Genomic DNA, 20,062 nt, shown 5'->3' with positions numbered 1-20,062 from the left:
CCTGCGTGGTCTGGATGCGTGGGCAGCGCGAGGGCCGCCCCCTGCGTGGTCTGGATGCGTGGGCAGCGCGAGGGCCGCCCCCTGCGTGGGCTGAATGCATGGGCAGCGTGAGGGCCGCCCACTGCGTGGTCTGAGCGTGGGCAGCGCGAGGGCCGCCCCCTGCGTGGTCTGGATGCGTGGGCAGCGCGAGGGCCGCCCCCGGGGGACTGAGCAGTCATATAACTCTCTCTGGGCAGCCCCGGACGACATGACTTGATTTGTATCTGGCATCAGGTGTGCGGGTGTGGCTGGTGCAGCAGTGGCACAGCTGGGGGAGCCCGGGGGTGCGGTCAGCCCAGGGCGGCACTTTTTGGGGGGCGAGAAGAAGGTAAGTTTTCTTTTTCTTATTTTCCCTCGTTGTCGTCTGTCGACTCCCCCCGCGCACTCTTACCTGCACCGTCCGTCACTGGGCAGGAAACTCAGGGACCGCCCGGGCAGCAAAGACCCTAGCGACACCCCTGTGGTGCGGACTGACCCAGATGGACTCACGAATAGCGACCCGTGTCAGCCAGCCTAGGACATCATCACCCTCTGTTGGGACGGACGCGACACACGCAGGCCTGACCCGCCCTAAACCCCTGTAGTGGGTGGCCGGCGACTGCAAGGGTGTCCAAGGAAGTCCATGAAGGCCCCTGATAATCCTCACCAGTGGCAGCAGGCCTGCCCCTCCTCAGGTGCAATCAGCACTGCCCCCTGTCAGCCAGCTCAGGACATCACCCTCTGTTGGGACGGACACGACACCTGCAGCCCTGACCCACCCTAAACCCTGTAGTGGGTGGCCGGCGGCTGCAAGGGTGTCCAAGGAAGCCGATGAAGGCCCCTGATAATCCTCACCAGCGGCAGCAGGCCTGCCCCATCTCAGGTGCACTCAGCGCTGCCCCCTGTTGCAGCCGGGTGCAGGGGGGCGGCCCTTCCAGCCACAGACTGGTGAGTCCGGCACTGACGGACTAGTACCTTTCAGAGCTAATATAACCCAGCTCCTCATTTTTGTTCCAAAATAGCTCCTGTTTTCATAAATTTCAAAAATAAAAGTCATTTTACCGATTCGGCCACATTGAACCTATTGGACGCACTCTCTGCAGATTCAATCGCGCATAAGAAGGAATACAGCAACCATTAACAGAAGCTGTATTTGAAACATCGATATACCTGAAGGCAAGACTCCAGGAGATTCAGAAAGCGTAGACGACTACCATCTCATTTGAGTCTGTGGGACTATAGTTAAGACAAGTTCCTCCCTTACTAAAGAAATTGTGACGGTCCACGTGTCGTCTAAACAATCCTTTGGAAGTCCTGTCATTATCAGCCTCTACAAGGGGGTGACCGGTACAAGTACATGTTGTCCTGAAGAAGGTCTTGCAAGTAAACAACATAAGACCGAAACGTTGACTGTAAAGTCCATCTCATCGCTGGTTATTAATTATGCATTTGACTTTCATTATAAGAGCAATTGGAGTCAACTGTCACCTATTCATTTTGATTGGACGTTTTATTCAGATGTTAGAGAGGGCAATTCATTTATTCCTTCGGCAGTTGAACCTTTGATTGAATCTTTGATATGATTCGTACCCTTTGAGATTTTAATATTTGCATATATAAAAGAATCTTTTGATATATAAAAATGACCTGTGTTGCTATTTTCTCATTTTATTGTTTGCTACATGTCTCAGAAATAGATTTGTTTGAGATAAATTTAGTACAGATCCCAATGTGGTTCAGTCAGATCAATTAATTTTGATAATTTCACAATTTGACCTCTGTAAACAATTGCATTTGTTTAAAACGAATTCCCTTGCTGGTATGTCCTTAAATCACATTTTCCAAAATCAGCCTGAAAACACCTGAAGCCGCAGGAGTAACAACCACAACCAATGTCTGGCGCCGTCGCCTCTGTTCCGCTCCTTGGGCCGCCGCTTCCTGCTGCAGCAGGGACAGGCGACGCCCGTCGGCCGCGCTCAGGGTTAGCGGGGTAACAAAACGTGAGGAGGCCCCCCGCAAGATATGCTAAAGGGGCCTGCACACTCACATCAGTAGGAGCTGAGGCGGCCCCCTCCAGTATGGGTAAGCGGGGCCCCCCCTGCCTCGCGGGGGCTGCGGGGGCCTTTGTTACGCCCCTGCTCAGGGTGGAGGAAGGGGTGCCGGGCTGGGAGGAAGCGTAAGGAGTAACCACGCCGAACAATTTGCAGGACCCACTTGTCCGAAGTTATCATCTCCCTCCCTGGCCTTAAAAAGTCGAAGCCTCCCTCCGACAGGGCTGCTGTGCCATGTCACATGCCCGCTGACGAGGCTTGGGGCAGTGGCAGCAGGGGGGCTGAAGCCGGGGCTGCCCGCTGCCCTTGTTGTCCACGAGGTCTGTGAGTACCGCGGTCGCTGCCTCTAAACCGATGTGGGGTTCGCTGTCCTGGTTGCATCTGCTGGCGATGCTGGAGACCCCTACCAGAGGCGAGGAGGGAGCGACACAGGTGACGGGGCCGATGCGGAGGAGGAAAGGCCCCGCGAGCTCGCTGTGGCCCTGATATCTTTAAAGCACTCCAGGGCCAGGCCAGCTTTATCCCCTAAACAACAGGAACCATCGAAGGGCCTCTCCATGAGACTGGCCTGGGCACCCCCAAGAATACAGGGTACCGCATGTAGGCATGCCTGCGAAGGGCCACGCCCGTGCCTTTGGCTCTACAGAGTCCGTGGTATCCAGCCCACATCGGATGGTGAACGTGGCCGCATCACGTATCTCCTGTATGGCCTAACAGGGGATGGCCGGCTCTTACTCAGGTACATTAAGGCAACTCCCGGGCCACAGAGTCCACAAAGGATGGGTGTAGCATCCTGAAAGGCAGCTGGCATTCACAGAGTGAGAGGCAAGACGTGTGGACAAGAAACTCACTTCCCGAAGTCTCTCTCCTCTTCGAGTCCCCGTCAGGGGAAGCAGATAGGAATGAGGTCGGGCTCAGCATGAGGCCGAAGCCGGTACCGCAGGCTCTCAGGAGTGAGGTGCTGGGTGAGGATGTCTGGGTCTCCCGGAGCACGGCGATGACGCCTGCAACCTGCCGGTTAACACCGGGGCCCTGGAGAGGGTTGAGCCCTGGTCCCCAGAAGTGAGTCTCTAAGAGCCTTGTAGAAGAGAAATGAGGGCTCAGAAGTTGCTTGACCAGCCCGGGGGACCTCAGATGAGGCCGTAGACACAAGTCCCTGAGCAGGGAGTTGTAGAGCGAGGACCTCTCTCAGCCGCCATGCCTCCATCGCACAGGAGGCAGCTTTCTCTCTGGCAGGACCAGGGGCAAAACCAACCCGGGGTCTGGAGAGGGGTGCAGACCTCTGGCCAGCCGCGGGTCCTCTACGTAAGTGCGGTGGGGCAGGGCGGGGGAGAAGTAGACGAAATAGGATTTATTTATTTTATTTTCCTTATTCCATCGTCTGTCGACTCCCCCCCTGCACCCCGCCCGCCCCAACACGCTTAGCTGCAGGAGCCGCAACTGCTCCTGGCACCCTGGAAGGCTTCATACCAGTGATCCTCATGATAGAGCCGGGCAGACTCATCCCCAAGATCAAAGCCATCATTGTCGGAATCTGTGCCAAACAATTCATGTAGGACTTGAGCTCATCCAAGGGGAAGGGACACTGTGCCAGGGTCAGAGGGGTGGCCACGTGGCTGCTGCTCCATGAGAGAAGCGAGCGCCATTGGTCGAAGTTGGAGCGGCGCGGTCCCAGCGTCGCACAGCACTATGGGCTGGCCGCCGCCATCTTGTGGTGTCCATGGACCCAGCATTGGTGGATCATGTCCCAGCACAGGATGTGGCACACACAGGGTGCCAGTAACAAACTCTGTCTGTGACCCAGAATGGAACCAGAGGGTCAGACTGGCGCTCAGGCCGGACCTGGTGGAAGTCCATTCACGCGGCCTCTCTGTTCATTAGGGCCTGAAGGCCCCCCACCGGGGGCTGGTAACACTCCATAACGCCACAGCTTTGCATCACAGAAATCTTCGATTTGCTTCGGCGTCGTCAAAAGCCCCAGATATTCAGGGTGCCTTGGGACAAGGGTGAGAATCCGCTCCGAGAGGGACCGGCTCTGGAAGGAAGCCCCGGAGGTAAGTTGAGGTCCTCGCGCTCTCTCAGGAGATTAATCGTGGTGGAAAGAGACACAGTCCCCCTGGGACTTTTTGTGTTTGTTCTCTGACTTAACCAAAGATTTGGACAGTTACGGTAATATGTCACGTGAATGACCTTGTGAGTGGGACCGGACCCCGCCCCCCCTTGGATCTCGACCAGTCGTGACGTGGGGTCCCGCTGAGCCCCATGATGAACAGCTGTCCCTCCCTATCCAGGATGGCTTTGGTTTGCTTCAAGGCGCCGTCACTGCAGGCCTTGGAGTTGGGGTTCAACCCCAGCCACCACAGGCAAACGACGCGCGGAGCGGTCACAGACGTGTCTTTGGCATATTTCCCACACGGCCCTGTAGGTTTTGGTGGTGCCATATTTCCTTGTACTCTGTAGCAAAATTGAAAAGACTGTCTCGGAAGAGATGATGGTGGGTACTTACGGAGCGTGTCCGTTAGCGCGGAAAGAAAGAACTGACGTGAGTGTGCTTGCGTGGCCACACACGCCACTTCTGGAGCAGAAGTTGGCGAGCACAGCTATTGTTTGAGATTTTCTGGATCAAATCTGACACCTGAAGAATATGGAAAGGGTGAGGAATCGGCGGATAGAAGTATCTATCAAAATGTACAACCAGACCTCTCTCCCCGACTACTAGATCTCCCAGGATCTAGTCTTGGCGCAAGTGACGGTGGGCCCAATTCACAGAACTAACTTAAGACATAACCCTAAACTTACTACCAATTTGATATTCACAGAAGGCGCTTACCCATTTCGGTATTCACAGAAGTTAGGAGTCCTAAATTTAGGATTACTAAATACCTTCTTTGAATACCGAAAGTCTTAAAGTTAGGATTTTTCTCAGTTTAGGAGTCCTAAAGTTAGGAGTCCTCAGGCCCACAGTGAGCACAAAGCTATACAATCAGGCCTCTCTCTCCCTGCCTCCGGTAGATCTCCCAGGATCTAGTCTTGGTCCCTATGATTGTAGGTAAGAGGTTGTACACTCAGACCTCTCTCCCTGCTCCGCTCGATCTTCTGGGATCTAGTCTTGGTCCCTCTGGTTGTAGGTAAGAGGTTGTACACTCAGGCCTCTCATCCTGTGTCTGGTAGATCTCTGAGGGTCAAGTCTTGGCCCACGTAATTGTTAGTACAAGGCTGTCCATCCAGGCCCCTCTCTTCCTACCTCTGCCAGATCTCCCACGAATCAATCCTGGAACCTGTGTCTATCGCTGTCCAACCCGGCCTCTCTCTCTCTCTGCATCTGCTCAATCTCCCAGGGAGTGGACGTGACCCCAGTAATTGTGCGACTGTAAAACACCTCTGGTAGTTCTCCCAGAATCCAGTCCTGGACCCCATGACTGTGAGTACAAGACTGCACAGCCAGGCCTCTCTCCCCTCTGAAGATGTCCTTAGGCCTGGTGCCTTGTGGTGATGAGCAGAGCTTGTTAGCGTCCAGAGCAGAAGCCCAGGACGACAGAACTTCACAAAGTTTCTTTCGAAGCCAAGATGAGGGATTGGTCACATATGTCTACGAGAGATAGCCGAGTGCACACCTGGCGTCTGACATTGACCCCCTTGAGTGTACCCTGTAATAGTCTAGAGCTCTTCCACCCCTTACCTTGGGGGTCCGTGCTCGTTGGCTGCTCGACAGGCTTGAGAGAAATCACGGGGCCGTTGGGTTCATCCGAAAGACGAGGGAGAGTAGTTGGAGCCTACGATGAGAGAGAAATAAAAAGAATTATTTAGAAAATGAGAAACAATAACAATAAAACATCGAGGGTCGGATTTACATCTCGGCGGATGGTTTACTCCGTCACTACGGTGACGGATCCCGTCCGCTGAAATGTAAATCTCATTTTATCTTATGGGATTGATATTTCAGCGGGCAGGCTATCCGTCACCATTGTGACAGAGTCACCCGTCCACCGAGATCTAAATCCACCCTTAGATTTAAATCACCCATGCCATATAACATTGATGTTAGTCCCGTCGGCCTCAGCGTCGTCTTGTGCCAAACGCCTTGGCCTGCTGCCCTCCTGCTCTGCTGAATTTGTTTTGTTGGCCTTTGGACTCTGAGCCCTTTACCACTGCTACCCTGTGCTAAAGGGCCTGTGCTCTCTCCCTACAACATGGGAAGATTGGCTTACACCTGATTGGTCTATTTAATTTACATATAAGTCCCTAGTAAAGTGGTATACCATACACCCAGGGCCTGTAAATTAAGTGCTGCTAGTGGGCCGCCAGCACTTACATTGCCACCCACTTCTGTCGACTCTTAAACACGTCTCAGGTTTGCCATTTGCAGCTTGTAGCTCAGTACTTGTTAGAAAGGTGACCCCGGGGGAGGCAGAAGATGTCTGACTGACCACCCCTAGGTCCACCCCTCCGTCTAGAAGTAGCCGAGCGTTATCGAGAGGTCTCCTGGGTGAGGGTCCTCTCCTAGGATCATACAGCAGAGTAACCACACCACTACAAATGGACACCGCACAAGAGGATAAGTTCTTAGGCTTTATCAAGAATAAAGGTTGCTGGTTCTCAGCGAGGTGTACAGGCAGATCGAGGGATCTGAAAAGTCTCGTAAATAAGGGACAGGGTAGCGGGACAGTCTCAGTACTGGGGAAGGACGGGATACCCTGCGCACAGCTCTCAATCCTCGAGCCGGGGGGTTCCGAGAGGTCGAGTCGCGTCAGTGCCAGCAGAACTCGACAGATGGTCTTTAACGGCGAGGGGGCCGCGGCAGCGCCAGCAGGCCTCGAGGTGGTTTCGGCGAAGATAGGCCGCGGCAGCGCCAGCAGGCTCCAAAGATGGTTCAGCTAAGATGGACCGCGGCAGCGCCAGCAGGCTCCAAAGATGGTTCAGCTAAGATGGACCGCGGCAGCGCCAGCAGGCTCCAAAGATGATTCAGCTAAGATGGACCGCGGCAGCGCCAGCAGGCTCCAAAGATGGTTCAGCTAAGATGGACCGCGGCAGCGCCAGCAGGCTCCAAAGACGGGTTCAGGCTTCAGGGTAATGAGTTCTTCTCGGGTCAGCCGCGACAGCGTCAGCAGGGCTCTTGACTCCAGGATACAACTGGCGTCCTACTCCAGCGCTGGCCCAGATATAGGACTGGAGTCCTTTGATGTCCGGACCCTCGCGCCTGGGGGTCAGAGGGGCCGGGGTGGTGGTGTCCAGACACCCAGCAGGGGGGTGGAGCCAGCGCCCAGGGAGGCCGGAGGGCGATCGATACCAGGCGTCCGGGGACGGCTGGAGGGCCATCGAAACTCCCCTCCTCTTGGATCCGTTGAGTGGCCACTCTTCCACCCGGGGGGATCTTGGTGCCTCGATGTCGGGGCTTCGCTGGGGCCTTGGCCGGGGCCGAGGCCACGTGCTCGGGACGTGATGGGCCCAAGATGGAGTCGGGCGAGGCCACGTGCTCGGGACGTGATGGGCCCAAGCTGGAGTCGGGCCTGTAGGGGTGGTAGCCGGACCGGCAGTGGTGGGGCGTGCAGGGTATGCCATGTTCCAGGGGGGAGAGCCGTGGTTTGCCAGGGTGGTTGCTCTCGTCGGTAGTTCATGTAGGGTCATGCCCAGGGGGTGACCGTGGCTCGATGGAGGGCCGATGTCGTCCTGGGCCCGCCATGCGGGAGGGGTAGGACCACGCCATGAGGCCGGGTCCAACACGCGTCCCCCCTAGCTGAAGGCAGGGGAGAGTCACCCATCTTCTTGGGGGTTCTCCTCGCCGAGGCGGAAGAACCGGGACAGGCCATCCGGATTGGCGTGGTCGTTGCCAGGGCGATGCTCCACAGTGAAATCCATCCCTTGGAGGGAGATGGACCATCGCAGTAGCTTCGGGTTCTCGCCCCGCATCTGCATCAGCCACCGCAGGGGTCGGTGGTCGGTCTGTACCTGGAAGTGGGTGCCGAAGAGGTAGGGCCGGAGTTTCTTTAGGGCCCACACGACGGCGAAGGCTTCCCTTTCGATGGTGCTCCATCGTTGTTCTCTAGCCAGCAGGCGCCGACTGATGAAGGCCACGGGAAGGTCGACTCCCTCAGGGTTTACTTGGGATAGGACCGCCCCAATGCCGTGCTCCGAGGCGTCGGTTTGGACCACAAACTCTCGGCTGTAGTCGGGGGCCTGGAGCACAGGGGCGGTGCACATGGCAGTCTTTAGAATCTCGAAGGCTGCTTTGCACTCGGGGGTCCAGTGCACCTTCTGTGGTAGTCTTTTGGAGGTCAGTTCTGTGAGGGGCCCCACAATGCTCCCATAGTCTTTTATGAAGCGCCGATAATATCCAGTGAGCCCCAGGAAGGCTTGGACTGCTATCTGGGTGACCGGGGGCTCCCAGGCCCGGATGGCGTCAATCTTTGGCTGGAGGGGAGCCACCTGGCCGCTCCCTACTTGGTGCCACAGATAGGTCACGGACCCTTGGCCTATCTGGCACTTGCTGGCTTTTATTGTCAGTCCGGCCCGTCGGAGGGCCGTCAGGACCTCCCAGAGGTGTGTCAGGTGCTCGTCCCAGTGGAGGCTATATACCGCAATATCGTCCAGATATGCGGCACTGAACTCTTCTAGCCCTGCCAGCACTCTATTCACTAGTCTCTGGAAGGTGGCCGAAGCGTTTTTCATGCCAAAGGGCATCACTTTGAAGTGGAAGTGGCCGCCGGGGGTCGAGAAGGCAGATCGCTCTTGGGCAGCAGGGGTGAGGCCGATCTGCCAATAACCGGCCGTGAGGTCGAAGGTGCTGAGATACTTGGCGGCCCCCAGGCGATCGATCAGTTCATCTGCCCGGGGGATGGGATGGGCGTCGGTCCTGGTGACGGCATTCAGCCCCCGGTAGTCGACACAGAACCGGAGCTCCGGGGGTGCGCCGGGGGCGGCGGCTTTAGGGACCAGGACAACGGGACTGGCCCAGGGACTGTTGGAGGGTTCGACTACCCCCAGAGCTAGCATCTTGGCAACTTCGGACTGAATGCAGGCCCGAACTCGGTCGGGAACTCGAAAAGCCCGGTGTCGTACAGGCGGGCTGTCCCCGGTGTCTACATCGTGGACACACCACCTGGTGACCCCGGGAGTGAGGGAAAATAGGTCTGCAAACTGCCCCAATAGCTTTCGGCAGTCTTGGTGCTGTCCGGGAGTCAGGGTAGAGGAGAGCGTGACCCCTTCGACGGAGCCGTCCTTCTCGGTGGTGCTCAGGAGATCAGGCAGGGGCTCGGAGTCGTCTTCAGCTCCGTCATCTGTAGCTAGCAGCAGGCTCAGTTCAGTGCGGGCAAAGTGAGGCTTGAGCCGGTTGGCGTGTAGAACCCGGAGGGGGTTCCGGGGGGACTCCATGTCCACCAAGTAAGTGACGGGGCTCTTGCGCTCCACCACTTTGAAGGGCCCCGTCCATTTGTCCTGGAGGGCACAAGGTTCGACCGGGGACATGACCCAGACCTGCTGGCCCGGCTCGAACTCGATGGACGAGGTGTTCTGGTCATACCAGCGTTTCATCTCCTCCTGACTGGCCTCCAGGTTGGCCTCGGCAAGTTCCCGGAACTTCCGAGTCTGGTTGCGGAGGGTCAGGAGGTACCGGTAGACATCTGGTGGAGCATCTTGGACAGCCGTCTCCCAACCTTCTTTGACCAAGCTGAGGGGACCTCGGACAGGATGCCCATACAACAGTTCGAAGGGGCTGAACCCCAGGGACTTCTGGGGCACCTCTTGATAGGCAAACAGGAGGCAGGGCAGCAGGACATCCCATCTGCGTCGTAGCGGCTCTTCTAAGCCCTTGATCATCCCCTTCAGTGTTCGGTTAAACCGCTCTACAAGTCCATTTCCTTGGGGGTGATACGGGGTGGTGAACTTATATGTGACCCCCCACTGTTGCCACAGGGACCGCATATATTTAGATATAAAGTTTGTGCCCCGATCACTCACGACCTCTCGGGGGAAGCCGACTCTGGAGAAGATCCCCATTAGCGCTCGGCCCACCACGGGGGCCGTGATGGTTCGGAGGGGGATGGCTTCGGGATAGCGGGTGGCATGGTCCACCAGAACGAGGATGAAGCGGTGTCCCTGAGAGGTGCGGGTGTCCAAGGGCCCCACTATGTCGATCCCCACTCGCTCGAAGGGTGTTGTTACCACGGGAAAAGGTTGGAGCGGGGCCTTGACTTTCCCCCGGCTCTTCCCGCTGGCTTGACAGGTCGGACAGGTTCTGCAGTGATTGTTCACATCGTTGCGCATTTTCGGCCAGTAAAAAAAGGGTCACCAGGCGGCTGTAGGTTTTGTCCTGCCCCAGGTGCCCGGCGAGGGGCACGTCGTGTGCCAGGTTCAAGAGGAAGTCTCTGAATCGTAGGGGGACCACCAGCACTCGGCTGGCCCCCAGTTTGGCAATTTTCTGCTCGCTGTATAGGAGATCGTGGTCCCAATAGACCCAGTGGGACCCCGATGGGTCTCCGGCGGCTTGCGTGGCGGCTTGTTGTCGGATTCCCTCGAGGGAGGGACACGTTTCCTGTTCCTGCCGGAACTGCTCGCGGGTCGGGCCACCTTCTTGGCGCCATTGGGCTAGTTCGGGAAGGTGGCCGAGCTCGGTGAGGTCTTCGTGGTTGGGTCCCGGGTTCAGGGTCGGCGTCCTCGGGGACGGCGGGCGGCGGAGGTGCGGGCCACTCCGGTTCTTCAGGCGGAGTGTCTTCGTTCGGGGCGGAGGCCCGGGCGGTCATGGATCGAGTGGTCGCACAGGCCCACTCGGGGAGGCCTAGCATCCCCAGATGCTCTCTCCGCTCGACGTGGGCCCAGGGGGAACTTTCCAGGTCGTTCCCGAGGAGGCAGTCCACGGGGGCATCGTCCCGGACGGTCACCTTCAGCATGCCCGACACTCCTCCCCATTCGAAGGGGATACGGGCCATCTGGCACAAGCTCTCAGAGTTGTCCGCCGACCGTACTGGGCACAGGACGTTGGGCAAAATTTGTTCAGGGGTCACCAAATGGCAGCGGACTGCCGTCACGCTGGCTCCAGTGTCCCGGAGGGCTTCGGCCCGGTGTCCATTAATGGTGACCCATTGGCGGTACTTTTGTGTGTTGCCTGAGATCGGGGCTCGGGGGATCATGTCTCTTTCACCCAGGCACACCAACGACATAGCGGCGGGCTCCCACTTGGCCTGCTCGGGGTCGTCGTCCTCTTCCTCGCCTCTTTCTTCACCCAGGGCGGCGGCCGCCATCTGGCGGTTTGGAGGACTGGTGGTGCCGGGTCGCTGGTTCATCGGGCAGAGAGGATCATTAGCAGAGTGACCCGGCCGCTGGCATCTGTGGCAAGTAACGTTCGGGCGGGGCCCCGGTCGTGCTGGAGGGGCCCCCCTTCGGCCCAGGGCTGGCGAAGTGGAGGTAGGGGAGGACCCCGTGGGGGCGTCTCGGTCCCTGCTCTGGCCTCCTCTGCCGCCTCGTGGTCGGTGGTGCCCCGGGGATCCCCGGCCGTAGTCTCCCATCGGACTCCGGGGGACTCGGGTGCTCACCCATCTATCAGCCTCGACAGCGAGTTTTCGTGGCTCTGTCAGTTTGCTGTCGAGGAGATGCTGCCGGAGTTCGATGAAGCAGTTGTTGGAAAGATGTTCCCATATAATGAGGTCGACCAACTGCTGGTAGGTGGTGACCTGACTGCCTTTGATCCACCCCTCGAAGGCTCTGCTATAAAAGTTCACGTATTCCACCCATGTGGTACCGGGGATTTTTTTACAGTCTCGGAATCGCTGCCGGTACATTTCGGGGGTGAGTCCGTAGCGAGTGAGGAGGGCGGTTTTCATGTGTTCGTACGAGGTCATCTCGGCATCGGGGAGCTCTAGCAGGGCGTCCCTTCCTTCGTTGACGAACTTCCCCCACAGGCCGGCGCCCCAGTCCTTGAGGGGTACTCGATGGGCGGTCATGGCTACTTCATAGGCTTTGAACCACTGTTGGATGTCGTCGTTCTTATAGTACTCTTTGACGACATCCTTGGGTATGTGCACCTTCGTGTCCACAGGAGGGGGCGAGATCTTGTCCCCGGAGGCGCTGGCCTCATTCGTCTTGGCCTTGATCTCTAGTTCCTTTAAGCCACGCTCATGCTCGAACGTGAGTTTCTTTTCTTCGAGGTCTCTTTGTCTTCGTTTCTCCTCCAGGTCTCCTTCTAGCCGTAGTTGCTCGAGGGCTATTTTTCTTTTCGCCAGCTGTAGTTCTCCGTCTAGCCGGAGTCGGGCTAGCTCTAGTTCGTGGAGCCGGTTCCTCTCTCTTTCTCGGGCGTCTTCGTGGGAGAGGCCCGTGTCTAGGTTTGCGGGTCTGTCCCCCGCTGGGGATGCGTCGGTCTCCGGGCGTTCGTTCTGGCCCGGGTTATCTTCATTCTGGGGTGGCGTGTCTTCGGCGTCCACCCATGTTTGCAGGGCCGATTTAAAGTCTTCCTTGGTGCTTAGGCCAGTGGTAGCGATGCCCAGGTCTTTGCAGAATTGTTTCAATTCCTTATGACTGTAATCTTCCATTTTCTCTTTCCGGAATTCTGCAGTCGGTCTGGTTTCTTGAGTAGTCATGGTCTTGGTGTGTTTTTATCGGTAGCGGGTGAATCACTCTCTGTACGATTTGCGTTGGCTCGGATCGCACCACCTGCCACCAATGTTAGAAAGGTGATCCCGGGGGAGGCAGAAGATGTCTGACTGACCACCCCTAGGTCCACCTCTCCGTCTAGAAGTAGCCGAGCGTTATCGAGAGGCCTCCTGGGTGAGGGTCCTCTCCTAGGATCATACAGCAGAGTAACCACACCACTACAAATGGACACCACACAAGAGGATAAGTTCTTAGGCTTTATCAAGAATAAAGGTTGCTTGTCTTCAGCGATATGTACAGGCAGATCGAGGGATCTGAAAAGTCTCGTAAATAAGGGACAGGGTAGCGGGACAGTCTCAGTACTGGGGAAGGACGGGATACCCTGCGCACAGCTCTCAATCCTCGAGCCGGGGGGTTCCGAGAGGTCGAGTCGCGGCAGTGCCAGCAGAACTCGACAGATGGTCTTTAACGGTGAGGGGGCCGCGGCAGCGCCAGCAGGCCTCGAGGTGGTTTCGGCGAAGATGGGCCACGGCAGCGCCAGCAGGCTCCAAAGATGGTTCATCTAAGATGGACCGCGGCAGCGCCAGCAGGCTCCAAAAATGGTTCAGCTAAGATGGACCGCGGCAGCGCCAGCAGGCTCCAAAGATGGTTCCGCTAAGATGGACCGCGGCAGCGCCAGCAGGCTCCAAAGATGGTTCAGCTAAGATGGACCGCGGCAGCGCCAGCAGGCTCCAAAGACGGGTTCAGGCTTCAGGGTAATGAGTTCTTCTCGGGTCAGCCGCGACAGCGTCAGCAGGGCTCTTGACTCCAGGATACAACTGGCGTCCTACTCCAGCGCTGGCCCAGATATAGGACTGGAGTCCTTTGATGTCCGGACCCTCGCGCCTGGGGGTCAGAGGGGCCGGGGTGGTGGTGTCCAGACACCCAGCAGAGGGGTGGAGCCAGCGCCCAGGGAGGCCGGAGGGCGATCGATGCCAGGCATCCGGGGACGGCTGGAGGGCCATCGAAACTCCCCTCCTCTTGGATCCGTTGAGTGGCCACTCTACCACCCGGGGGGATCTTGGTGCCTCGATGTCGGGGCTTCGCTGGGGCCTTGGCCGGGGCCGAGGCCACATGTTTGGGACGTGATGGGCCCAAGATGGAGTCGGGCGAGGCCACGTGCTCGGGACGTGATGGGCCCAAGCTGGAGTCGGGCCTGTAGGGGTGATCCGGAGTGGTTGCCGGACCGGCAGTGGTGGGGCGTGCAGGGTACGCCATGTTCCAGGGGGGAGAGCCGTGGTTTGCCAGGGTGGTTGCTCTCGTCGGTAGTTTGTGTAGGGTTGTGTCCAGAGGGTGACCGTGGCTCGATGGAGGGCCGATGTTGTCCTGGGCCCGCCATGCGGGAGGGGTAGGACCACACCATGAGGCCGGGTCCAACAGTACTCATCCATTGAGATGCCTCTGTGACATCTCCACTCAATTCATGGGCGGGTCTGGCTGTTAGCAAATTGAGAAGAATATTTAATTACTGATAAAACACAAGGTTGGTTAAAGGGATCCGATGTTCGATGCATTGTTGAAAAGAACTGCTACATTTCCATAGTTCAAGGGTTTATGGAAAACAACGTTTCTTTTACATGCGCATAAATTGCAGTTTCTATCAGAAAAAATAAGTTTGAGATTTTATGTGTATTCTTTAAAATGTATCTTAAAAATGGGTTGGTTTTAGAACGGGCTTGCAGGTTCCAAGAAGGATTTGATACTTCTGTAACTTTAAAGTTGTGTTGCGCTGCTGAAAGCTCCCCGAAGACCATTATAGTGAAAGAGCACTAAAAATACACACGACAAACCGCTGAAGCGCTACAGCGGCCTCGCTGCTAAGTCCATTTTGATATTATGATAATGACTCCTCTCTTTTCTTTTTATCATCTCTGCTTTTTTTCGGATCTCTCTTCCTATCTTTATTCAGACTCTATCTTCCTTCCCTCCCTCTCTCTTGCATTTGCCCTCTAATCTTAACCTCTCCCTGTCTCATTCTCATCCCACCCCTCTCTCTCTTGCCTCCCTCTTCTCTCTTTCTCACTCCAGCCCTAGCTCCCACTCTGTCTTTTTTCTCTCTTTTGTTGATTTCTCTCTCTCACACTGTTAGAAATGGGATCCCTGGCTGGCCAGGGCTTGCGCCAAAGTCAGTCAGAGACCACCACTTCCACGTCAGGGCAAGGGAGTTACACACCAAGATAACCCCTGCTCACCCTCTAGGTAACGTGGCACGAGCAGTAAGGCTAAACCCGGAGGCAATGTGAGTTAAGTGTTTGCGCACGCACCCCCAGCAACAACACCCAATGCCCATCATGACTCATGGAGCCTGGAACCCCAGCCAGCTCCAGCCAATCACACGCCAGCCTCTTTACAGCACACGCACAGCCATGTCTAGAAGTGGCACTTCCACACTAGACACATACATGCTGCATACATCATTGCGCAGCATTCAATCACACGAGTCCACACATACCAGACTCGAGCCTGCACACCCCCCGCATCAGGAACTACCAGGGACACATACATTCCCCATGCATTCCTATGGGAGGGCAGGCCTATCTCACCACATGCACTCAGAGTGCGCACGCACTTTCCACTGGGACACAGTGAAAGTGCGCAGAAACCAAAAATCACCATCACCAGGTTACCATTAAAAGCAAAAGGTTTAGGGGTGAACCTGCCAGAAGGGCCAAGTCCAACACAACCCCCTTCCAGCCAAAACGCAGGGTAGACCAATCACCACCGTGATGGACTTCCTTGCTTTGGGCGATAGAACACGGACGCGGGCCAGCAACTGCAGGGACACCCTCCTGTTCTATGCCACGGTGAACCCATCAGGTTCCGTCTAAAACCACTATCTTGACCACCTGGGCTACCCCACTGGTATTCCCAAGCTGTCCGCGGCCAGGACCAGGCCCTGGGCCACCCAGGTGCCACTGGTCCTTGCCTATTCACAGAGCGGGGGGTAGTAACCCCTGGCACATAGTAGCCATTCTCCACTCTTCCTGTCTGCAAGACAGGACTAGACTGCCACTGGTTCTCCCGCCTAGGGTCTACACCCTTATGCGGACCAGGAGTCTCAGGGGAGGCTCTCCTCCCCCTACCTCTTCTCCTAGGGTTCCTACTCCTCCGGCGAGGGGTACACCTAGAATGCCATTCCAACCCAGGGTTTAACCCCTCGGGTTGCACCGGGATCAGAGGTGGGCTCTCCCACCCTCTACACCCCCTTCCAGAGGTCTGCACTCTCCCAACTGGAGAGGTTCCCCTGGAAGATGAACCGGTCAGGACGCTGCTTACAGACGTCCTACCCTTCAGGTCAGGCGGATCCTGAACCTGGCCTCCCAACCTCTGGTCTAAAACCTTTGGAGGAATAAGTGCCTGGCACTCCAGGACTTCTGGGGATGTACACACCATCCCCCTGAGGTTAACAAATGACACATATGTTGTGTGACTGTCTGTCTGTCGCAGATCTCCCGTCCCCTGTCCACCTGACAGTGCACGAAGATCCCCCAGAACAGAAGTGGTGTCACCATGGTCACTACACGGGATCCTAGCCCAACTGGGTAGTCCCTGACCCACTGGTTCTTCCACTGGGGAACTCATCCCCCAATCATCCTCACGCTGGACTCCTGTACCCTCCCTACCGGAGCGGTACTGCCAGACTCTAGAACCACAGGAGCTCTGGTTACAGACGCTCCAGGTCCTCTACTCACTAGGAGATCTTGCTCAAGTGGAGTAACAGGACAGCCTAGGTCCCCAACCTGGTGTTCCCAACAGAAACCATCCAAGTCCTGAGGCAGGGCTTCGGGTGTCTGGGGACCCTCGGTCTCCCTCTCACTCCTGCTCCACTGAACCAGGCAGTGAGCCCCTATACCCTCCTCGCTATCCTGGGACCTAGCTGGGCTACACTGAGCCTCTTCCACCACGCTGGGCTGGAAGATGCCTGAACCACTACTTTTGGAATCACTGCCTAATGACTCTAGAGAACCTCTAGCACTTTCCAATCTGTCTGCTTCCCTTGCAAGCTCCCAAGGATCAAAGGTCTCCAACCTCAACAGGTGTTGTCGCAACTCCGGCCAACAACGACTGAGCACCTGCTCCTTGAGAATAAGATCAAACAGTTTGTCAAAATCAGGTCCCGTGGGAACCTCTAACCACTCAATCAGTGCACACTGACAGTCCCCTGCAAACTCCTCCCAAGACTGGTGGGACAGTTTCCTACTGTCCCTGAACTTCACCCTATACTCCTCCTCTGGGGAAACAGGTACCAGACTGTGGGAACTGGGAGTGGGACTTCTTGCACTAAAGTCTAGATAGCTGCCACCACTGGACTTAACCCTCCCTGGGGAGTCCAGAAAACTACAACTGCGCTAGGGGGATAGTCTACCCTCCAGAGCTACTTTGCCTCTAGTGGAGGCCCTCTCAACCTCCTCTATCCTCTCCTGCGCCAAGACCTTCTGGGTCTCTAACTGTTGCTTCCTAAGCTCCAGCTGCGCCATAGCCTGGGCATGCTCTAACCTGAGCTTTTCTAAGGCCAGCTGGTGCTCCCTTTCTTTCCTCCTATCCTCCCACTCCTCTGGGGACAGGGAAAGGGATGAGGCGCTGCCTCCTACGCTGGACCCAGCAAGGGACTCCCTATCTATGGGGTCTCTACTCTCTACTGGCGTCCAGGTACTGTCATCTTCTTCCTCCTCTTCTGAATCTTCAGGGCTCCAAACAGACCCACCACCCTCCTGGTGTGAGGCCCGAGCCCTTTCCTCACTGCGCTCAAGATCCTATTGATCCATTTGCCATTGGACCAGCCGGTCCCTAAGTATGTAACCGTTTGACTCACCCCTCCCTATGTCTCTCTCTTCACAGAACCTTACCAGCTCCCCCTCACTGTATATAGCTAGATCATTGAAATCAAAAGCAGGCTCCATTTTGGCGGACGTTCTTGAGAAAAGATTACACAGGAAACTAGGGATCTGAGCTTAACACAGGAGTACACAACTCACAAAGGTATTCAGCAAGTTCCCTATCCCAGAGAACTCACACTCACTTGTCCAGTGCAACACACCATTCATCCACACACAACCCCCCCTCGGACTGGTAAGGCAGTTTCTACCACCCCTGATTCCTCAACCTGACCACACGTGACACAGGTACCAACTCTGGGCGCAGGGCGGGGAACAAATGTACTGGACACAATTACACAATGATACCTTTAGGAGAAGAAAATATGGAACTTAAAAAAACAATAATCCCCAAAATGTGGTCATCTAAAATGCAGAGTTTTGTAGTGCGGCCAGTTGCCACTGTGGTACAGCGCAAACACAAATCCGGATCCTTCCGCTGCTGCCAATGTTAGAAATGGGATCCCTGGCTGGCCAGGGCTTGCGCCAAAGTCAGTCAGAGACCACCACTTCCACGTCAGGGCAAGGGAGTTACACACCAAGAAAACCCCTGCTCACCCCCTTGGTAACGTAGCACGAGCAGTAAGGCTAAACTCGGAGGCAATGTGACTTAAGTGTTTGCGCACGCACCCCCAGCAGCAACACCCAAGGCCCATCATGACTCATGAAGCCTGGCACCCCAGCCAGCTCCAGACAGTCACATGGCAGCACCTTTACAGCACACGCACGGCCATGTGTAGAAGTGGCACTTCCACACTAGACACATACATGCTGCATACATCATTGCGCAGCATTCAATCACATGAGTCCGCATATACCAGACTCGAGCCTGCACACCCCCGGCATCAGGAACTACCAGGGACACATACATTCCCCATGCATTCCCATGGGAGGGCAGGCCTATCTCACCACATGCACTCAGAGTGCGCACGCACTTTCCACTGGGACACAGTGAAAGTGCGCAGAAACCAAAAATCACCATCACCAGGTCACCATTAAAAGCAAAAAGTTTAGGGGTGAACCTGCCAGAAGGGCCAAGTCCAACACACACTCTCTCTTTTTCTCTGTCTCTCGCGCCTAGTCTCATGCCTCGCCCTGACTTACCTCACTCTTCACAGTGCCATTGTCGTCCGCTGCTACATCCTCATCCACGAAGGCGAAAGACTCACGCTTGGTCTTCGGTGAGGCTGACCCTTGACGTCTTCTAGGAGGCCTCCGCTGACCGTCATAGGGTGCCTCTTGTAGCTTCTCCTGCATGTCCCTGGTCAGCATAAGGCGGCGCTCTGGACTGAGGTGTCGATCCAGCAGGCCCAGGACCTCTGTCCTCTCTATGGACCCGAGGAGGATCATGGACTCTGAGAAACGACAGGAGAGATAGGTCAGTATATAGAGAATCACAGGGGCTCATTCATGAAAAGTGTTGCATCGCTGTGATAAAACAGCGATGTGACACTTTTCACTGCTCCTTCCTTTCGACACTGTGGATGCGCCATATTTACTGTACGGCGCTCCATGTCGCAAGGATTGACAGATGCGTCAAGAATCCTGACGTATCTGTCAGTGCAAAACTCATGCATGACGCAACTCCAGCAATGCATAAGGGAGGCCTATACACACTGCACTGCGTCACCCTTATGCCTCCAATTAGGCAGGCGTAATGGTTTTGACGCAGTTACGACCTAGAAATTGCAAAACTGCATTTCTTTTAAATGATTGTGTATGTGCAGGAAGGAAGACCTTCCTGCACTGACCTAAACAGTCACTGGTGTTTTGCTGTTTCCATGTGTGCTGCACAAGGCGGCACACATAGAAACAGCAAAAACGAGGAGAAATACAACATTTCTCCTCGTTTTGCCCTGTTAAGATCGGATTTCACCTGGTCTTAATGTTGGCGCTGCCTCCTATTTACGCTGCCCTTGTACATAGGGGGCATCGACAGAATCAATGGGTGTTGCGGTGGAACGCCGACTGCAACACTCACTGCCCACCCCTTTCTGGCTAAGCAAAGCGTGAAAGAGGGTCATATTTACAAGGCAGTATTAAGCCACGTTAAGTGGCTTAGCGTTGCCTTTGAAAAAGGTGAGGCCCCTATCGCCATCACAACGTCACTAAAAGTGACGTTGTGGTGGCGATAGGGGCTTGTAAATATGCCCCCTGGTCTTAACCTGGGAAAATGAGGAGAAATGCCTTTTTTTAACTCGCTTTTGCTGTTTCGATATGTGCTACATTGTGCAGCACAAATAGAAAAAGCAACACCCATTGATTGTTTATGTGCAGGACGGTGTCCCTTCCTGCAATTAGAACAATCATTAAAAATTGACAAGTTGCAACTTCTATGTGTGCTGCATTCTGCAGCACACACAGAAGTTACAAAACGCAGTCACTGATTGTTTCCGTGCAGGAAGGGACACCTTCCTGCGCATAAACAATCTTTCCCTGCAGTGCAGGCACCCTTACACTACGGTGCAAGGGTGCCTATGTTGGCGCTAGGCAGCTACATTT

General features: G+C 55.8%; 1 protein-coding gene across 1 annotated transcript in view; it reads right to left on the bottom strand.

Moving 5' to 3' along the window:
• Positions 1-20,062, bottom strand: part of CLCN1 (chloride voltage-gated channel 1) — a 490,813-nt gene that overhangs the window by 125,475 nt on the left and 345,276 nt on the right. The window contains exons 17-18 of the mRNA XM_078654208.1: positions 18,665-18,915; positions 5,749-5,842 (exon numbers count right to left, since the gene is read on the bottom strand). Coding sequence (XP_078510334.1) covers positions 5,749-5,842; positions 18,665-18,915 — 345 coding nt within the window. The remainder of the gene's footprint in view (positions 1-5,748; positions 5,843-18,664; positions 18,916-20,062) is intronic.

The sequence above is a fragment of the Lissotriton helveticus genome, chromosome 7, assembly GCF_964261635.1.
Source record: "Lissotriton helveticus chromosome 7, aLisHel1.1, whole genome shotgun sequence".
In the NCBI taxonomy this organism is placed as follows: domain Eukaryota; kingdom Metazoa; phylum Chordata; class Amphibia; order Caudata; family Salamandridae; genus Lissotriton; species Lissotriton helveticus.
The sequence above is the reverse complement of the archived record's forward strand: the minus strand, read 5'-3'. Positions and strand labels throughout refer to the sequence as shown.